Source organism: Myxocyprinus asiaticus, chromosome 15 (assembly GCF_019703515.2).
Source record: "Myxocyprinus asiaticus isolate MX2 ecotype Aquarium Trade chromosome 15, UBuf_Myxa_2, whole genome shotgun sequence".
NCBI classification, from domain to species: domain Eukaryota; kingdom Metazoa; phylum Chordata; class Actinopteri; order Cypriniformes; family Catostomidae; genus Myxocyprinus; species Myxocyprinus asiaticus.
Genome location: NC_059358.1, coordinates 28445245 through 28465530, shown reverse-complemented (window position 1 = coordinate 28465530; position 20286 = coordinate 28445245). Strand labels below are relative to the sequence as shown.

The 20286-nt window shown below is 39.7% G+C and overlaps 1 protein-coding gene across 1 annotated transcript; it reads left to right on the top strand.

Moving 5' to 3' along the window:
• Positions 1–11769: 11769 nt before the first annotated feature.
• sbk3 (SH3 domain binding kinase family, member 3) lies at positions 11770–19872 on the top strand. The gene is made up of 4 exons (XM_051719957.1): positions 11770–12147; positions 14836–14980; positions 15162–15364; positions 17052–19872. Exons 1-4 carry the CDS (start codon positions 12142–12144, stop codon positions 17832–17834), a joined length of 1137 nt encoding a protein of 378 aa, XP_051575917.1. The 5' UTR covers positions 11770–12141; the 3' UTR covers positions 17835–19872.
• Positions 19873–20286: the final 414 nt, after the last annotated feature.

Here is a 20286-nt window from a genome sequence, read left to right as displayed (position 1 = left end):
CTTGGGTAGGCCTAACCCACCTTTGTCAATCGGCCTATGTAACTTACTGAAATTTAACCTGGGACGTTTACCATTCCAAATGAAGGACTTCACTATGCTATCAAATTGCTTAAAATAAGAGAGAGGGACATCTACAGGGAGAGATTGTAGCAGATAGTTACATTTTGGAATGCAATTCATTTTAATAACATTAACCTTCCCAATCATCAATAAGTGTAATGAAGCCCACCTGTCCACATCATTCGAAAACCTTTTTATTAAGGGATCAAAATTAACTCTAACTAAATCAGACAAATTTGCTGGGAATAAAATTCCCAAATACTTAATTCCCTGTTTGGGCCACATGAAGGCGCCCGGCTGGAAAGCCATTTAGACCAATTGACTCTGTATCCTGAGAATTTGGAAAAGGAGTTAATAATTCTGTGGAGGCAAGGCATGGATCTAGTGGGGTCGGAGACGAATAATAAAATATCATCTGCGTAAAGCAGAAGCTTATGTGCTACACCTCCCGCCGTCACCCCTGGAAAATCATCCTCCTTTCTTATCGCAGCTGCTAATGGTTCCAGAGCAAGACAAAACAATAATGGGGAAAGAGGGCAACCCTGACGGGTGCCCCTATCCAGAGTAAAATAATCTGAAATTAACCCATTTGTTTGTACCGCTGCTACAGGGTGTCTATAAAGTAACTTAATCCAACCAATAAATGTATTCCCAAACCCATACCTTTCCAAAATCTTAAAAATATAATCCCATTCTACCATATCAAACGCCTTTTCGGCGTCAAGTGAGATGGAAGCAACCGGAGATTGTTCATTTGCTACTGACCACATGATATTGATGAAACGCCTAATATTATCAGAAGAACTACGGCCTCGAATAAACCCCACCTGATCTATATGTATAAGAGATGTCATAACTTTACTTAATCGATTAGCCAGAATTTTGGACAAAAGTTTTACATCTAACTGGATCAGGGAAATTAGGCGGTAACTTTAACACTTGCTTGGATCTTTATCCTTTTTTAGAATCAGACTGATCCAGGCTTGTGTCATGGTTGGCGGAAGCTTTCTATTCTTTAATGAATCAGTATAAACTTCTAACAAAAGTGGAGCCAGTTCTGTAGCATAAGATTTGAAAAACTCAGCGGCAAAGCCGTCAGGCCCCGGAGCCTTGCCTAGGCAAGGCTTTAATTACCTCAACAAGCTCCTCCAAGGTTATCTCAGAATCAAGAGAATTTTTTTGCTCAGTCACCAGTTTAGGGAGATCTAATGGTTCCACAAAATTCCTAATATCTTCATCAGTGGATGAAGACGTGGACCTATAGAGATCAAGATAGAACTCTTTAAAGGCATTATTAATATCAATAGCTGAGGTAAATATTTCACCACAAGCAGATTTCACTGAGGGAATGATAGAAAAAGACTCTCTCTGCTTTATATATCTAGCTAAAAGTTTTCCTGCTTTATCACCTGACTCAAAGTATGACTGTCTTGCCCTGAACAACCAAAACTCCACTTTCTGTGACAGAATAGTATTATACCTGTATTTCAGTCGGGTCAATTCTCTGAGGCCATCAGCTGACATACGGCGCTTTGGCTCTGCCTCTGCACTTTTAATATTTCCTTCCAACTCCACAAGTTCTTGTGCTTTGGATTTTTTAACGAATGAGGCATACTGTATGATCCGACCCCTAAGAACTGCCTTAAGTGCCTCCCAAGTCACGCCCACAGAGGATACCGAGGACCAGTTGGTCTCCATATAAACACTGATTTCAGTCTTTAACATTTGTTGGAAATCAGGATTTTGCAAAAGGGACACATTAAGGCGCCAACTATAAGATTTATTTTTCTCTATATGTGGCATCATCTCTAAACTCACCAGGGTGTGATCTGAGACTAAGATATTTCCAATTGAGCAATCAACAACAGATGAAATGAGGGATTTGGATATTAAAAAAAAAATCTATTCTAGAATAAATCTTATGGACTGATGAAAAAAATGTATAGTCCCTACCAGATGGGTTCAAAAGTCTCCAAATATCTGTAAGACCAAGATTTTTACACATCCTGTGAAGTGTCAGTGTTGCTCTAGGGGGCTTACACACTTTTGCTTCACTATGATCAAGGACTGAATCCATCAAAATATTAAAGTCTCCTCCCAGTATTATATCATGATGGGTGCCAGAGGCTTGCATCATCCCTTCAAGATCTATAAAAAAGCCCTGATCATCAACGTTAGGTGCGTAAATATTAGCCAAAATCAACCTTTGCCCCTGAATTTCAACTAACACAATAATTACTCTTCCTAATTTATCTTTAATCTGTTTGAGACATTTGAATTGTAGATGTTTATTTACCAATATAATGACTCCCTTGCTCTTACTTGAGCCAGTACTAAAAAAAACATGTCCACCCCATATCTTCCCAAATTTTTCAGCTTCCTGCGGGGAGAGATGTGTTTCTTGAAGAAACACTATATCATATTTCTTACGTTTAAGACAAGTAATAACTTTCCTTCTTTTTATGGGGTGCCCCAACCCATTCACATTCCATGTGGAGAGAGATAGTATACTCATATTAACATTTGACATTTTGATATAGTAGAAAAAATAAATTGTGTGTCAAAAACAAAATGATATAGACCACATTCCCCATTAGTGAAACAATCAACCCCGAACATCCCCCCGAACAAAACAAACAGAAAAAAGAAAAACGTGCACATTAACCCCGCGCATGACAGCGCCAACCGGCGACAATCCCTCTAAACTCATAAGGTCCATGAACACCCATGAGTCCCCATGACAGCTTTGCCATCGGATTGCTCAATTTTGCCTCACAAATTTGTGAGGCAAAATTACGTAACAGAAAATACTTTGTAAAATAAACCCAGTCAATAGGAAGAATGAACACTAAGAATGTGTAGATTCATTCACAGAACTGTTTTAAAAGTGTGATCTTCCACAAAACAAATTCCAGCTGATATAAAACCGTTCAGATTCCTCGGACAGACAAACAAATGTTCAGTGAGCCAGCTGTTATGAGTTCAGCGGATGACGTAATCATTCCAATGTCCCGTAAAAAAACCTCAACAAAACAAACTACAGCCAGCAGGAGGAGTAAGCACAAAGAACGAACAGATTAATCAACAGCTGTTCCAAAGGAATGTTATTCAACAGAACAAGCTCCAGCCACTAGGCGGAACCAATACAAAAAGAAACAAAACCGGCATCCCGGTTCCCCGGATGATCGAGTCAACTCACTCGGAGGCTGCATAAAAGTATATACCATGACTTACATAATCCATCGACTTCATAAAAAACATCCTTTGTGTGAGCAGTATGTAGATATTTTGCGGTCATCCATAGTGTCCACTCTCAATCTGTCCGGGAACTTCAATGCAAAAGTAATCTTTTATCAATGCAAAAGTTTCTTTAAGGAAAAGCGTTATTCACAAAACAAGCTCCAGCCACTCGGAGGAGCCATCTCAAAAAATCCAAGATGTCGCCCAGCATCCTCAAGAGTTAGTACAGTGAGTCAGGCCCACTCACATGAGAAACATCCAATGGTTTACTCAGTCATTGATTCTATAAAAGACATTGCCAGATTTGGACATGTCAATACTTTGCGACCGACCTTCGTTTCTATTCTCAGTTTGGCCGGAAACATCAGAGCAAACGAGATCTTTTTCTGATGTAAGAGTTTCTTACATTCCTTGAACTGATCGCGTTTCTCTCTTGTCGAACTCGCAAAGTCCGGGAACAAGAAAATATTATGGTTCTTCCAAGAAAGCTTCCATTTGTTCCTCGCCTGGCGCAACACAAGATCTTTATCGGATGATCTCAGAAATCTGGCCAGAATCGATCTGGGCCTATCTCCCTCAGCAGATCTGTGAGCTGGCACTCTGTGAGCTTGCTCGAGTTCCAGCTTGTGGCCTTTTATGTCGAGCAGACTCGGGAAAAACTCATCTAGGAATTTCACCATATCTCTGCCCTCCTCATGCTCAGGAATTCCAACAATTCGAATGTTATTCCTGCGGCTTCTATTTTCAAGATCTTCAAGCTTTTCAAGGAGATGTTCCTGATCAACTTTGGTCACGGGTGGATTAGCGGTTAATTCCCTCTCCGAAGATTCCAGAAAATCGATTCATTTTTCAACACCAGTCACTCTTGTACCTAACTCGGAGAATTTTATTTCCATCGCCGTGATCGATCGATGTATTACAGCGAGATCCTCCAAGTCAGCAAGAATCTTCGTCAACATCACCGACACGTTGGGCAACTGACGCTGGATTCCTTCTCCCACTGCACCATCCAAATCGAGTACCTGGTCTGTAGGCCTGTCGGGGCTTTCATCCTGAACACGTAAGTGTCTTTTAATGTCTCCCGAGCCCAAGGATTTTGACTTCTTTGCCATGTTTTGCAACAAAGGGCAAATATGTAACTGGGTGTAACAAATTTCACCAGATTATAATATGAAAATAATCGAAAATTCAGCAAAGTGCACAGAGCTCTTCGCTCACATGTCTACTCCTTGCATGGCGTCACGTGACCCTGCTATTTTAATTTTTAAGTTTCTTGACTGAAATGTGTCGTCAAAACCTTTACTCTTAATGTTACATGGCAGATCCAAACAGACACACTACTAGATACTACAAAAGATCAGTAGTACAGATAGTGTCTTTATAAAACTTGAATCATATTGGATGATCTTAGGAGCACAAACCATAAATTAATATCCTATATTACACAGTGTACAAGATCTGCTATGCCAATAATTTGGTTTCATATTATGTTAATGTATTTAATAAAAGCAGTTGTAAGGTAATATTTATTCGAATTTAGCGTTTTAGCACTTTTGTGTGAATGTTTTAGGAGGTACTATTACGGGGTCCCTTTCTAAAATACAGCATCATGTTCTGACAGTGATAATTGTCTCATTAGTTATTGCCATCTTTTTCAGATGTTTCCCCTGTGTACTGCCCATCAACTTTGAGCACTTGACTCACCTGCTCCAAAACTCCAAAACAGGACAACTTTTAAAATGTGTCATATGAGATTGTTTATTTTTCTGTTATGTCAGATTTCTTTTAAGTTACAATGTCATGTCTTGAAATGAAAGTGCAATACAAAATGTAAATAAACCTGTAAGAGCATTCTACACAAATGATTGGAAAAAATAACAGTTTCACATTATAAACAAGTTCATTACTGTATAGAACAAGATTGGGCCATGGAGCTTTGTGATGTCTTACCACCAGTAGCACAAAAGTCCCACAACTGTTTCCATCTTTTTGTGATGTGGAGCAGAGAGCACCAGTTCTCCAGTATACTCACAACTCTTTTATTATTATTATTATTATTATTATTATTGTTGTTGTTGTTGTTGTTGTTCACCTGTATCTCACAACCCATATACTTCCTGAGTAAATAAGTGAAACATAATTATTCCTTGTTTTCTTAGTTCTTATGCCCTGATAGTAAAACAAAGCATGATTGGTTGAAGATAGAACATGCTAGGAGAGTAATGTGGTCGTTATCTGATTGGCTTGAGTAAACAATGGGTGGAGTCCACCTATTTGTAGATTTGTGCGCACGTCTTAACGCTAGATTTGTTTCAAAATCGGCAAATGCGTGTAGCATTTTATTTGTGAATTCATTTCATTTTTGTGAGACTCCTAACATTTATTTGTGGCTCTCATTCAATTTATTTTTGAACCAACTTTCTATTTGTGAATCTCTTTCCATTTGTATGTTAATATGAAACAATTCCATCTCCATACAAAACACAACATTTGAGATCTTCTCAAACGTTATTATGAGAAGCGTAAAAATATTTTTGGATCATTATGAAACTGTGGCGGGACAAATTAGGCTGTGGCGGGCCGCCACATTCTAGGTAATTAATGGAATCAGGAAAAAAGTGGATAGGGCTTTTCACCCAAAAAAAGTTTCACGGAACCCATACAGAAAATATTGTCTAATACCCAGTGAATATACTATAGGTGACAGTGGTGAGCAGAAACTAGCTGTCAATAGAATAAAATTATTGCGTTAATTATCACCTTAAATAAATGTCAAATTTGATAAAAGTTTTTCAAGAAACCATTTTTACTTTACTTTTTTTTTTTCTTAAAAAATTAAATAAAAAATAAAAATCTGCGGACACTCTAGCACCCCCTTGTGGCCCCCTATGGGTTCCTAGAACCCAGTTTGAAAACATCTGAATAAGACTCTGTTATATTATTCTTGTGAATATATAAAATATTCATACAAAACTGATGTTTTAGAGATTAGACAATTCTAGTGATAGGTTTGTGGTAATAGCAACACTGTCTCCTGATTGGCTGGAGTCTTTATTGCATAAAATATGATTTATTATAAGGTAATTACATATATATTATTTTGCCATTTACAGTTATAGTGAATCCATAGGCAATAATAATTCTTACTATATCACATATTTCATATGACAATTCTCAACTCTATCTCCAAATTAATATTTCAGGGCCTTTTTCTTTTTCTCCCCTTTTCTCCCCAATTTGGAATGCCCAATTCCCAATGCACTCTAGGTCCTGGTGGTGGCGTAGTGACTCACCTCAATCTGGGTGGCGGAGGACGAATCTCAGTTGCCTCCGCATCTGAGACCGTCAATCCGTGCATCTTATCACATGGCTTGTTTGAGCACGTTACCGCGGAGACATAGCGTGTGTGGAGGCTTCACTCTGTTCTCCGTGGCATCCACGCACAACTCACCACGCGCCCTACCGAGAGCGAGAACCACATTATAGCAACCACGAGGGGGTAAGCCCATGTGACTCTACCCTCCCTAGCAACTGGGCCAATTTGGTTGCTTAGGAGACCTGGCTGGAGTCACTCAGCATGCCATAGATTCGAACTCACGACTCCAGGGGTGGTAGTCAGGGCCTTTTTCTTTATAAATTTTAATTTATGTAATAAACTTTAAACTAATTTTGCTTTAAATGTTGTAAATCTTACAAAAGTACTTGCAAATAGACACAAATGCACACACCCACACACTCATGCATAAGAGCTCAAGGCCACCACAGACATAACTGATTTGAATAGTGAATACAAATACAGTGCTTTTATGTTCACTATTAAATGTAACCCCCAACTTCTGAAGCAAATAACTGCACAAATGCAAATAATGTGTGGGTACTTGTGTGGGTATCTTGGGTATTGAGTAACATGTTAAACTAATTATATGATGTCTCGAACATACTTGTGACATATTTGAACAGCAGGGGATAGACAGAGGCACAGTGCAAAGTATGAATGGAGATGAGACCAGGGGGCTAGTTGAAGTCTGTTTGAAGCCAAGAGCAGACAGTATTAGTAACAGCTATGCATGTAGAGAGCGTCAGATGACAGCTGAAGAAACAAAACTGACCATGGTAGTGATAACAGGGATTGTTTGTCTTATGTAACTTACAGTAGCCATGTCACACTTGAGACATCAAGGGAAATCTTTATGACATTAAGTCAAAATGTAGAAACGGGTCAGTTGTGAAATGCAGAGAGAGAGAGAGAGAGAGAGAGAGAGAGAGAGAGAGAGAGAGAGAGAGAGAGAGAGAGAGAGAGAGAGAGAGAGAGAGAGAGAGAGAGAGAGAGAGAGCTGAGATTCAGGGTAAACTGAGCGTTAAAGAGGGAAAATGTGAATTGGCTGCATGGAGCAGGGGTTTGTCATGGAGAGGATAGTTGTATTAGGTTCTGTAAGGTTTCAGCTGTTAGTTTTGTCAAGCAGATGGTTGAATATGCAGGTTCAATACCAGTGAAGAGAGCCAGTGGGGAGCAGTCAAATGAGGAGACAGAGGTATTGATTAAGAACAGGTCTGTGCAACCTGAGTTGATATGAACAGTTATGATTGTTAAAAAACTGAAACTAAACTAAAATACTGTTTCTTGTCTCCAAAACCAACAAAAATACATAAAAATTACTTTTAATTACATTTTTCATTTTAGTTTTAAATATATACAGTATACAGTACTAAATCATTTTTTAAATATGTTTTTTAATCACATATTTATGAATATATAATATTTATATTTACTTTTAATAGGGCTGCCAAAGTTGATCTGTTAACTGCTATTATTTAAATATCTATTTTAGGGTTGCTCCGATACCAAAATTTTGGCTTCGGTATGTTACCAGCCCTGGTATATTTCTGTCTTCAATTTTCAGGCATAACTAGAGCTTTTTTTTTTTATGGGTTAGTTATATCAAGCTTCCCATTAATGCTGTAATAATCGGGACTCATGAGCTAAAATCTCAGAGTTGCACTGGAGAAAGAGATTTGAATGTTCACAACCATTTATACACTAAACACACTGCATGTAAATCAAGCACGGGTAGTTTGTGTTGCGTTTGTGTGTGTGCACATGTGTGCGTATGTCTGTGTGTGTGAAGTAGATAGAGCAGAGTGGCAATTCGCGATCACTCTGTAGCACGCAGCGAATGGGACTGTATATTATTTATTTAAATGACAACTTGACCATATCGAGATTTTTTTTTTATTTTAAATTGCCAATAATTTTATCTAAAAATTTCACATCTCATAACATTTTGCTAATGGCAACATGGCGTGGCGACTTGACGTGTGTGGGGAGGGGGGGCGTGGCTACATGGCATGACATGGAAACATGGTATGGCAGGATCCTGACTAGGCCATGGTAGGCGTGGAGGCATGGCTGTGACATGGCATGGAGCAGGCTGAGGCGTGGCTGTGACATGGCATGAAGCAGACTCTGGCATGGCTGTGACATGGCATAGACCAGACTCTAGCTTGGATGTGACATGACCTGGAGCTGACTCTGGCGTGGCTGTGACATGGCCTGGAGCTGACTCTGGCGTGGCTGTGACATGACCTGGAGCTGACCCTGGTATGGCTGTGACATGGCCTGGAGCTGACTCTGGTGTGGCTGTGACATGGCACAGAGCTGACTCTGGCGTGGCTGTGACATGGCCTGGAGCTGACTCTGGCGTGGCTGTGACATGGCCTGGAGCTGACTCTGGCGTGGCTGTGACATGGCATGGAGCTGACTCTGGCGTGGCTGTGACATGGCCTAGAGCTGACTCTGGCGTGGCTGTGACATGGCCTAGAGCTGACTCTGGCGTGGCTGTGACATGGCCTGGAGCTGATTCTGGCGTGGCTGTGACATGGCCTAGAGCTGACTCTGGCGTGGCTGTGACATGGCCTAGAGCTGACTCTGGCGTGGCTGTGACATGGCCTAGAGCTGACTCTGGCATGGCTGTGAGGCTTAAATACATGAACATGGGGGAACATAAACCAATGAAGAAACAGAATGGATAGCAAGCTAATTAAACAATAAACCAATGAAAACATGACACATGAACATGGAGGGAAAACATGAAATCACATGACAAGGAAACAGGAACTAAACTTTTCAAAATAAAAAGACATGAATCAACAAAATACACATGACATATCCCCCCCACTAAGGGGCGGCTCCAACGCACCAACACAAGAACAAACACAAAAAAACATTAAAGTTCCAAAGTTCTGTAGGGAGCTGGGGGGTGTCTTGAGGCATGGGGCATGGTGTGGCGAGAAAGGGCAAGGGACATGGGACCAGGGCAAAGCCCGTGGGGGTTGGAGCCATGAGAGGCTCGAGGGGCGGAGCCATGGAAGGCAGAGCCGTGAGAGGCTCGAGGGGCGGAGCCATGGAACTTGGTGCCCGGAGAGTAGCCGAAGACTTGAAGGGCCAGGGTGGAGCCGATGGCAGGGAGGACCAAGGCGGAGCTGGGGATCGGAAGACTGAGGTGGAGCCGGTGGGACTGAGGATCAAGGTGGAGCCGTAGGGAATTAGGTCCCCGGTGGAGCTGACAGATCGGAGGGACGAGGCGCAGCCAGAGGATCGGAGAGCCAAAGCGGAGCCAGGTGACCGACAGACCAAGGAGGAGCCGGAGGGACAAGAGACCCCGGCAAAGCCAACAGGCTGAAGGACTGCAGTGGAGCCAAGGGAACGCCGAGCTGAGGCAATGTCGAGGGACTGACAGACCAAGGCGAAGTCCAGGGCTCGGAGGGTCCAGGCGGGGTCGGAGGGCCGAAAGTTCCCCTTGCTTGCTCAGGAGAACTAAGGGTGGGTATAAGGGTGGGAACCATCTCCAGGTCCAACTGCTCAGGTGTGACTGTGATGTGGCATGGAGCAGGCTGAGGCGTTGCTGTGACGTGGCATGGAGCAGGCTGAGGCATTGCTGTGACGTGGCATGGAGCAGGCTGAGGCATTGCTGTGACGTGGCATGGAGCAGGCTGAGGCGTTGCTGTGACGTGGCATGGAGCAAAAGATGGCGCTAGCTCAGCGACCATGACTAGGAACTCTGGTTTGGTGGCCATGTCGTGGAACTCTGGCTCGGCGGCGGCCATGTCGTGGAACTCTGGCTCGGCATCCGCCTCCCCCACAGTGAATGTGGAACCAATGATCTGTAGGGTGAGGTCGATATATTGAGCCAGGCTGAGGGAACTGCGACCACCAGGCATCAAAAAAAAAATTTACTCATTCAGTCCAAATCTAAAACAGTCTTTGAGGGCAACCTCATTAAAGTCCACCTGGCTGGCCAGAGCGCAAAAGTCCTCTACGTAATCCTCCAGGGAACGATTCCCCTGACGTAGGCGTATGAGCCGAACTGCTGGGTTCATAGTTGGTCAAGTATTCTGTAACGTGTGCTGGCACTGGCAATGATGAAGACGATGACGAGGAGTGAAGAGAACCCAAGTGCAGTTTATTTACAAACGTGATAACCTATAACCCTAACTACAAACGTGAAACATAAAACATAAACATGAACTTGACTATAACATGACTATAAACATGACTTGACTAGAAACAACATTACTATGCACATACACATTCAATACTTGACAAAGACACAATGGAAAACATGAGGCTTAAATACAAGAACATGGGGGAACATAAACCAATGAACAAACAGAACTGATAACAAGCTAATTAAACAATAAACCAATGAAAACATGACACATGAACATGGAGGGAAAACATGAAATCACATGACAAAATAAAAGACATGAATCAACAAAATACACATGACAGTCCCCAAATATTTTTGTTTTAGTACAGATAATATTGACAAATACGATTTAATTGACGCAGTTAGGATACGGTAAATTTCGTGAATTAATTATTTACAATAATGTCTTTGAAATGTATTTTCAAAGACTGTCATGTCTCTTTAAAAATGTAAACGGCCCTACGTCAAAAGTCCGCTAAGCAGACTTCAACAGACAAAGGAACAATCCTACCTACAACACCCCCCCCCCCCCCATTAGACAGGAATCAATTCACATACTGCCTAAAAACCTCTTGTTATCTTCTTCAGTCTCACTTAATCCACCATAGCTGCTGATTGGAACTGGTGTAGTGCACAGTAGCAGGAATTTACTGAGTATGAAAGTGATAGTGGTAGCAGGAAGGACAGATCAAGAGTGAGAGAGAGGAGGGATTAGAAAAGAGATTGCAGGGAACAGTAGGAACGGAATATGGTGTTGTGAGACAGACTGACAGACAGGTGGAACACATTGGGACACTAGCACTGACATGCAGGAGTGAAGAGAGAGAGAGAGAATGAAAGAGTGAGTGAGTGAGTGAGTGAGTGAGAGAGAGAGAGAGAGAGAGAGAGAGGCAGCATACCTTATAGCTGCAGTACATAGATATCTGGGGTGAAATCAAGTAGAAGAATTTTGAAGGGATTGTGGAAAGGGGAGAACAAGAGAGAGAGAGAGAGAGACAGACAGAGAAAGAAAGAGAGAGAGAGAGAGAGAGAGAGAGAGAGAGAGAGAGAGAGATAGAGCAGAGGAAGGTGCTGGGCTTGGGTGAAGGTTGTTATACTCATTGAGGATCAAGAGAGAGAGAGTAGAAATATAAAACCCCACAAACAAGGATCAGGAACTAATGCTCACACACTTGCACTGTAACATATCTGATTAACTGCTACAGATTCCTAAACAATTGTCAATTTCAGTTGTATGTTGATAACAAGCAAACAACAGTTATAATCGGTGATCAGTCCTGTAAAGATGGAAAAGAGAGAGTGAAAAGAGAGAAACAGACTATTTCCAAGACTTCCTGAGATACCTTTCAGCGCTATGACTGTGAGTCAAATACTACTGTTTATTTCTTATGCTGCCTTGGACAGAGGAATTCTTTTAATGACACACTTTCTTATTTTTTCACAAGATGATTTAAAGAATACAAATTAGACAATGTATTATGTTATTATGAAGTGTAATTTGTCTGCTTGCTTGCATGCAAGAATAAACTCGATTTGATGTCACTAACAGATAATCACAGGTGTGATTTAAGGCAGCTTTACAGAACTAAATCACTTTTACATTTCAGGTTTTATCCTATAAATTCAAGTGAAAACTTTTCATTTATCATATTTAATATATATTTAGTACTATAAAGAACTCTGATAGAGTGCTGTGTTCCATTGTCAAATGCATACATATCCAATTGCAAATGTACAGTTTAATTAATAATCAATCCAAATTACAAAGCTATTGTAAATATTGCAATAATGGCACAGTGATACTGTTGTCATTGCCTTTAGATAGTAAAGAATGTAGTTTAAAAGAATGAACTGTAAAGCAAACTTCACAATTCCAATAAAATGCACTATATGCAGAGTTTGATAGATACTTGCTAAGGAACAAATACACCCCTTTCACACCTGGGTGACAGGCTGGTGAATACAACAAAGCCAATTATAACTGAAAGAACAAAAAGAGACTTGCATGCTGTCGTAATCTGCAAATCTTTATTACAGTAAATAACAATGTTTCAGTCAAAGATTTTCTTCAGGCATTTAAGAAAGGTTGCAAAAGAAAATCACAAAAATCCAAAAAGTAAAATAAAAAGCAAAATTAGGTTTTATGACAATAAAACGATGTCTACATAAAGTAAACATGCTTGTATTTCCAGTACACTAATGACTAATTGGGATATAAAACTTGATATGAACAGTTGAAGAGCAATATAGAAAAATGGAAAAAAAATTAATACAAAGGATGAATGGGTAATATAATTAATACATATTCTTTGCAATACCTTGTAAATACAGGGTGGCCACTCAGACTGTTTATGCTTTAACATCAACAGTGTTTGTCTTACTGTAAATTACAGGCATGAATGTTCTATGGAAAATGTAACAAGTGCATGCAAGTCCACTCCTGGCATGTTATCAAAGGCCACTGCTAGAGACGTCTATCAGTAAGATAAAGACAGCTCTGGTGGTTCTGTTCTCAGTGCCTAGCAACGCACACACACAACCGCTCCATTCAGCTGACACTGTGGATTCCCATAAGACTCATAAAGTGGTAACAGAATACCACACAATTATATGTTCTCTGATGTTAATAGTAACACATGTTCCTGGGGGATTTATTCAGATGCATGGTGTTACTAAAGGTTGCGTAGGCTGGCATGTCAAAAAAGCAAAGTTTCCTTCTCTGGAAACAGGACTGGTGTGACGCACACACATCTAGGAATTCTAATTAACAAATGCCCCTGATAAATATACAGTGTCTAATGTAAAAATTACCTGCTTGCTTTGTGTTACGTAAAAATGCAGTTGCAGCATGCACCCTAGCTATTTCAGGGCCATAGAGGTGTTAATAGCCTTATGGTATTGTCTGACCATCATCTGCTTGACAGGAAAGTAAAGGCTGCTGAAGGTATTGACAGATGGGAAGTTCAACTGTTACACAACTATTTTTATGCACCTTCTCTGGAATACTTTCTGATTGGTCAATTGTGGCATTCTGTAGTCAAATATCTTTGTATGATGAATGCTAAACTGCATGATTGAACATTGTCCTGGGGAACCAATTTCCTAGCTGTGTTAGTTTCACATATTTTGTATCACTCTGTTGTTACATTTATATTTATGCATTAGGCAGACGCTTTTATCCAATGTGAGTGCATTCAGAGTATACATTTTATAATTTGTGTGTTCCCCAGGGAATTGAACTAATGATCTTGCCATTGTTAGCACTATGCTCTACCAGTTGAGCTACAGGAACCCTGCTGATGTCTCTTTCTTCTCAAATAATAAAAGAAGTTCAACTTAAATCAATAAAATATAATGTATTAAGAGGGATAATGCACAGACAGTCATTTTCATCAGAATTGACCTCTGCTTAGGTGCAGTGTTGGGTAAATCACTCAAAGTAATTAATCCATCACAAATTACGTCTCTCAAATTGTAATCAGATTATTTTACTGATTCCTTGTTTGAAAAAGTAATCTCATTACTAATTGTTTTACTTTTAAGTCTCTATCTAAAACACTTTTCTGCTCAACAAATTCAAAATGTCTATATGTCCTCCCTGTTAATTGTTGCACATAATTTATACACTCAGCACAAAGTTTCTCCTTACAATGAGTCATTATGGGGTCTTTCAGCTGTCACAGAAACACAAACAAATGTACATATGAACATAATTCATGTTTTGAATATCTTCTAAATATTATTTTAGAAATATGTACAACCCTAGTAATGTATTTAAAATTAAATTAATTGAAAGTAAGTAACTGTAATATGATTACAAGAACTTCAAATATAATATGCTACTTCTTGAATAAAAAGTAATTAGATTACAGTAACAAATTACTTTGTAATCTAATTATACCCAATGTGTAGTTGGGATGAGTAGTTTCATTTTAAATCATAACCTGCATTTCACAAAGATCAAGGTAGCTTCAAATAAAACATCATTGGAAACTTTACTTAGAATATTGATTGCAAAAATTTTTTTTTATTTTGCTTTTCTTGTTAGGCTGCAGCTCAAGAACTAGATGAACTGTGCTACCTCACAGCCCAGTCAATTACATCATTGGTGACATCAGAACACTTCAAACTAATAAAGAAGCTGGGTGAGGGATCATACGGCAGGGTGATGCTGGCTGTGCATAAAAAGAGAGGTCAGTACTGATGCACTTTTGGATAGTTTGGCCTGTTATCATAAATATAAATGATACCTGAACATGTAGATAATATCCTCTAGAGGACATGATCCTGTTTACAACTGAACTCATTCCATACTAATAGAATTGTGACAGATAAAACGGAATGACATTTTCTCACTTCAAACTGAACTTACAGGTACCCCAATGGCTCTGAAGTTCTTCCCTCGCCGCTCCACAACTCTCCACGCCTTCCTGCGGGAATACAATCTCTCCCTCTCTTGTTGCACACACCCCTCTCTGACGCGGGCCTTGGGTATCTTCTTCTCCACGCCTGTTCACTATGTCTTCGCCCAGGAGGCTGGTCTCTATGGCGACCTGTATGATGTAATCGTGTCAGAGGTCAGTGGATGGAAAAGAATTGATTAATTTCTTATTTCAGCATGACATGATTTTGGATTTCCTCTTAGAATCTTTTTTGCAAATAAGCAAAGATTTAGCATTTTTAAGCACCTTTAAGCATTATTGAACTTAAAGGGATAGTACATCCAAAAATTAAAATTCTCTTATCATTTACTCACCATCATGCCTTCCCAGATGTGTATGACTTTCTTCACAAACAAAGATTTTTATAAGAATATCTGTTCTGTAGGTCCATACAATGCAAATGAATGGTAATCAGACCTTTGTAGCTAAACAAAATCACATAAAGGAAACATAAAAGTGATCCATAAGAAATAATAGGTAAGCAAAATAATAGGTGTGTGTGAGAAGGGCAGTGGTGGCTCAGCGGTTAAGGCTCTGGGTTACTGATCAGAAGGTCAGGGATTCAAGCCCCAGCACCGCCAAAGATGCCACTGTTGGGCCCTTGAGCAAGGCCCTTGACCCTATCTGCTCCAGGGGTGCCATATCATGGCTGACCCTGCACTCTGACCCCAGCTTAGCTGGGATATGTGAAAAAAAGAATTTCACTGTATATGTGCAAATGTATAATGTTTGATAAATAAATATAATTATAATTAATTACAAAAAAAGAAACAGAGCAATATTTAAGTCCTTTTTTACTCTAAAACTACACTTTCACTTTTATGTCTGAAAGTCACATGCGGTGCCTTTTTAGTTTCACTTTTACATCTGAAAGTGAAAGTTAAAGTGGAGATTTAGAGTAAAAAAGGACTTAAATATTGTTCTGTTTCTCACCCACACCTATTATATCGCTTCTGAAGATATGGATTTAAACACTGGAGTCATATGAGTCTGCTTTATGTGATTTTTGGAGCTACAAAGGTCTGATCATCATTCACTTGCATTGTATGGACCTACAGAGCTAAGATATTTTTCTAAAAATCTTTGTTTGTGTTCTGTTGAAGAAAGAAAGTCATTCACATCTGGGATGGCAAGAGGGTGAGTAAATGATAAGAGAATTTCCATTTTTGGTGTGTAAGTTTTGTGTCACTAGCGTCACCAAACGTTATTGCATAAATAATGTTTTCAAACAGGTTTCCCAAAATCTCCCCCAGTGTTTCATTGGCTGACAAACAGGTAGCCCCACCCCAAACTATTCAGGCAATGTTGCTGTGTTGGGCTGGTCGAGATGCTCAAACAGACAAAGCATTTTAATAACGCCACAGAGTCACAGTGTTTAAACTTTTTAGGAGAAATCAACCTACAAATGGCTTACTTGTAGTTGTTTCTGCATATTAAGCTGAGATTAGAGGAAGTATTTTAACATCGAAACAATTACACACTTCACCTTTACTTCACTTAGGAGGTTCTCAAAAGAGTACAACAAATGGACACGTTTTTGGGCCATTCTCACATCTTGTGCTGTAACAGAAAAAGTATGGCGTGTTATGATGTGAGGAGCATTTTTTGAAGTTCCGTCTTTCAGGCAATAAAGACTCTTATGACTATTCCAGCATGAACACGTTCTCTGATATCCCCCTGTTCTCATTCTTTTGCCAAAACAACTGTTCCTGTCATCAGCATGATGCATTAATGCAGTCTAATTAGAGTACTTCGTGTACTACTGAGTAGTAGGTTTAATAAAGAGCACAGATTTTCGTCATCTCTCTCTCTGTGTCTGTAGGAGAGGGTGAGCGAGGAGTGTGCCCAACGTGTGATGTCCCAGTTGAGTGGTGCTGTGTCACACCTCCATTCTCTGGGCTTTGTGCACCGTGATATCAAACCAGAGAACGTGTTCTTGTGTGACCGTGTTTGTCGCTGGGTCAAACTGGGCGACTTTGGTTTGGCAAGGGCTCAGGGGACTCAGGTCCGTGCTGTGTGGTACAACTCCCCTTTCTGTGTGCCCGAGGTGGAAGGTGCCAAAAGAGTGAGTGAGACAGAGGAGGAAGAAGATATATGGATGTCTGTGGAGCCCAGTTTGGATACTTGGGCCTTGGGGATCCTTATATACTGCCTACTGACTGGCTGCTTCCCCTGGGAAGAGAGCACTTCTAAAGACCCATCCTACTGCAAGTACAGAGACTGGTTCAATCGAACAAGTGAGCGAGAGGAGAGGGCCAGGGGACAGAATGTACTGAGGGAGGGAGAGAATTTTGAGAAGCAAGCAGAGGACATCATGAGTCTGGTGGAGAAAGGAAACAGTGAGGAGGCTGAATTAGAGTTGCCCGCTCATTTTGATACTTTAAGCTCTCTAGTCCTCACCCTGCTGAGGCAGCTGCTGCACCCACTCCCCTGGCTCCGTCCTGGGCCTGATGAGATCCTGTCTTACCTCGGGGGACCTTGGTTACTGAAAACAGAGAAAGAGGAGATGATGAGGGAGTGGGAAGCGCAAGAGGAGGAGAAGAAGTTGCGAGAGAGAAGAGGGGTGGAAGGAGAAAAAGAAAGATTGGGAAGGAGGGAGAGATAAATTTCAGACAGAATCTTTTATATATAGAGAGAGTTTTATATAGTGTTTATATTTTGGAATTGTCTAAAGGCACATTATTTTCTGGAATTTTCCAAGCTGCATAAAGGCACAGTTAACTTGTATGTAAACTTCTGACCCACTGGAATTGTGATATAGTCATTTAAAAGTGAAACAATCTGTCTGTAAACAATTGTTGGAAAAATTACTCATGTCATTCACAAAGTAGATGTCTGATACGACTTGCCAAAACTATAGTTTGCTAATGTGAAATCTGTGGAGTGGTTAAAAAATGAGTTTCAAAACAAAGTGTATGTAAACTTCTGACTTCAACTGTATATATACTGTTCAATATTAAGACAAAGTATTTGGACACGTTCTGGTTGTCGAACCAAAAGTTAGCTCTAAGAAAAAGCCTAATTCTTTGTAGATGCCACTTGGTTTGATATTTCTGATCTAATGAAATGTCCAATTAAAATTTCCAATGAAATTCATAAATTTTTCATACAAGTGTCTTGTACAAGTGTGTCCAAATACTTTTTGAGGCCACTGTAATTGAACATTTCTCATATTCTGCTGGTAATACTGAATATTGTAATGCCCAGAATTCTTCACAGGTGCAATGCCATATTCTCTCTAAAAATGCAGAGAGTCAAATAGGTAGATGAGATGAATGTAGATATTAATGCTCATCAGATGTGAATGGAATTCACAAATATTGTGTCTCTACCTCAAACAAACTGTTATAATGTATATAGAAATGCACTTTAAAAGGTGTAATAAACTTGTTTATGTTTTGGTGACATATTTACTCTTGACTCTGTTATACTATATGTAATTCTCAAGTTACAAAATCAGCATCCTCATGTGTACATCAAAACGTGTTAAGGAACTGTGACTTTCTTCATTACAGCACTTGACATGATCAGAACACTGAGCTGATGTATTGCAAGGCTTACTAAAATAGCATTCCACTCTAAATAGGACAAGAGTAATATGAAATGTTAAACAAACACAGGTACAATGGGGGGTGTCAGGTTAATGTTGTTTTGGGATTCAGTGGATCAATTTAAATATGTGAGGTGGAGTCCAACTTTCCAGCTGCTGTCACACAAATCAAACCTCAATGACTCTAGTTAGTTCTGAACTCTCTGTGGTCTTGTGTAGCCAAACGTTTGACTTGCAGCATAAAGTCTGGTCCTCATTGCAGCTTATTAAAACAAACCGACCGACCGACTGATCAGACTGTCAGACTGTCATTCTCTTTCCCAGAAAATCACCATCACTATGCTTTATACACAGAGCAACACACCCAGAAAGTGACACTTTACAGTATTTAGTGGACAAACACCAGCTAAATTCATCGATTCAGGCAGCCAAAACTTATACAAGCAAAAAACACAACCAAAGAAGAATACCTCCATTATTGGCAAAGCAAAAAAAAAAAAAAAAAAAAAAAAAAAAAAAAATTGAACTGCTTAAAAACAAAATAATAAAAAAAATAAGACAATAACATTTCTATTAGGCTAAGCGCCTCAAACAAAACTCTGAGTATCTTTCAATGATTTGATCAGTGTTGGTGAAGCTACTTTGAAACTGTAGCTTCCCCATCATTTATGTGAACTAGTTCATTAACATGAACTGTCCAAACAAACCGACTTGCTAAAATGAATTGGAGTTCCCAACACTAAATATAATTGAATCATTTATTGTAACCAGAAGAACCAGCTCATTTTAATGACTGTTTTTCCTGGCACTGAATGAGAGAGAGGACAGTTTAGATGAGCATGATAAATTACTCCCTTGGCTCCATTGCTGCGTTCGCAATACAATCTGACAAATGTAGTGTTTTGTGACACTACAGTGGTGTAGCAGCTACACCAATACATGTTGGAAAATGAAGCAGCTACATCAGAACACGTTGGAAAATATAGCTTGTTATTGGAAAAGCAACACTTCTTAAAAAATAGCTGTGCTACTGTCATGCTACATGCTAAGTGTCACTACTTTTAGTTAGTTATTCCTCAAAACTGGATTTGATGCCACTTAAACTCTGACAGAGTAGATTAGTAATTGAAAGTGCACAGTGTATCAACCCAGTACCCTGACCTGTTAAACCCTGAAGTTGAGTAAAGTCTGCCATTCAGATTAGAACAGGCATTTTTGTGTGCAAAAATAATTAGATGGTCAGTGAACGGACTGTGGACAGATCAGATCACTGGATGGTATGATTGACCAATCAGAATTAAGTATTCCAGAGAACAGTTTCATGAGTTTAAATAACATGTTTATTGGGTAATTCATATGGACAAATGAAATGCATTATTAAAAACTACACTTACAGAAATTTCTCGGAATTTCGTTCAGATTCACTTTACTTTCTTTAATATAAATTACAATTATGCATCCTGTTTGCAACAGGAATTTAATACGCATTCTTAATTCATTTTTCAAT

Coding starts and splice junctions, on each gene's coding strand:
- sbk3 (XM_051719957.1), top strand. Junction 14,981..15,161: donor GGCTGTGCATAAAAAGAGAG/GTCAGTACTGAT, acceptor CTGAACTTACAG/GTACCCCAATGGCTCTGAAG. Junction 15,365..17,051: donor ATGATGTAATCGTGTCAGAG/GTCAGTGGATGG, acceptor CTGTGTCTGTAG/GAGAGGGTGAGCGAGGAGTG.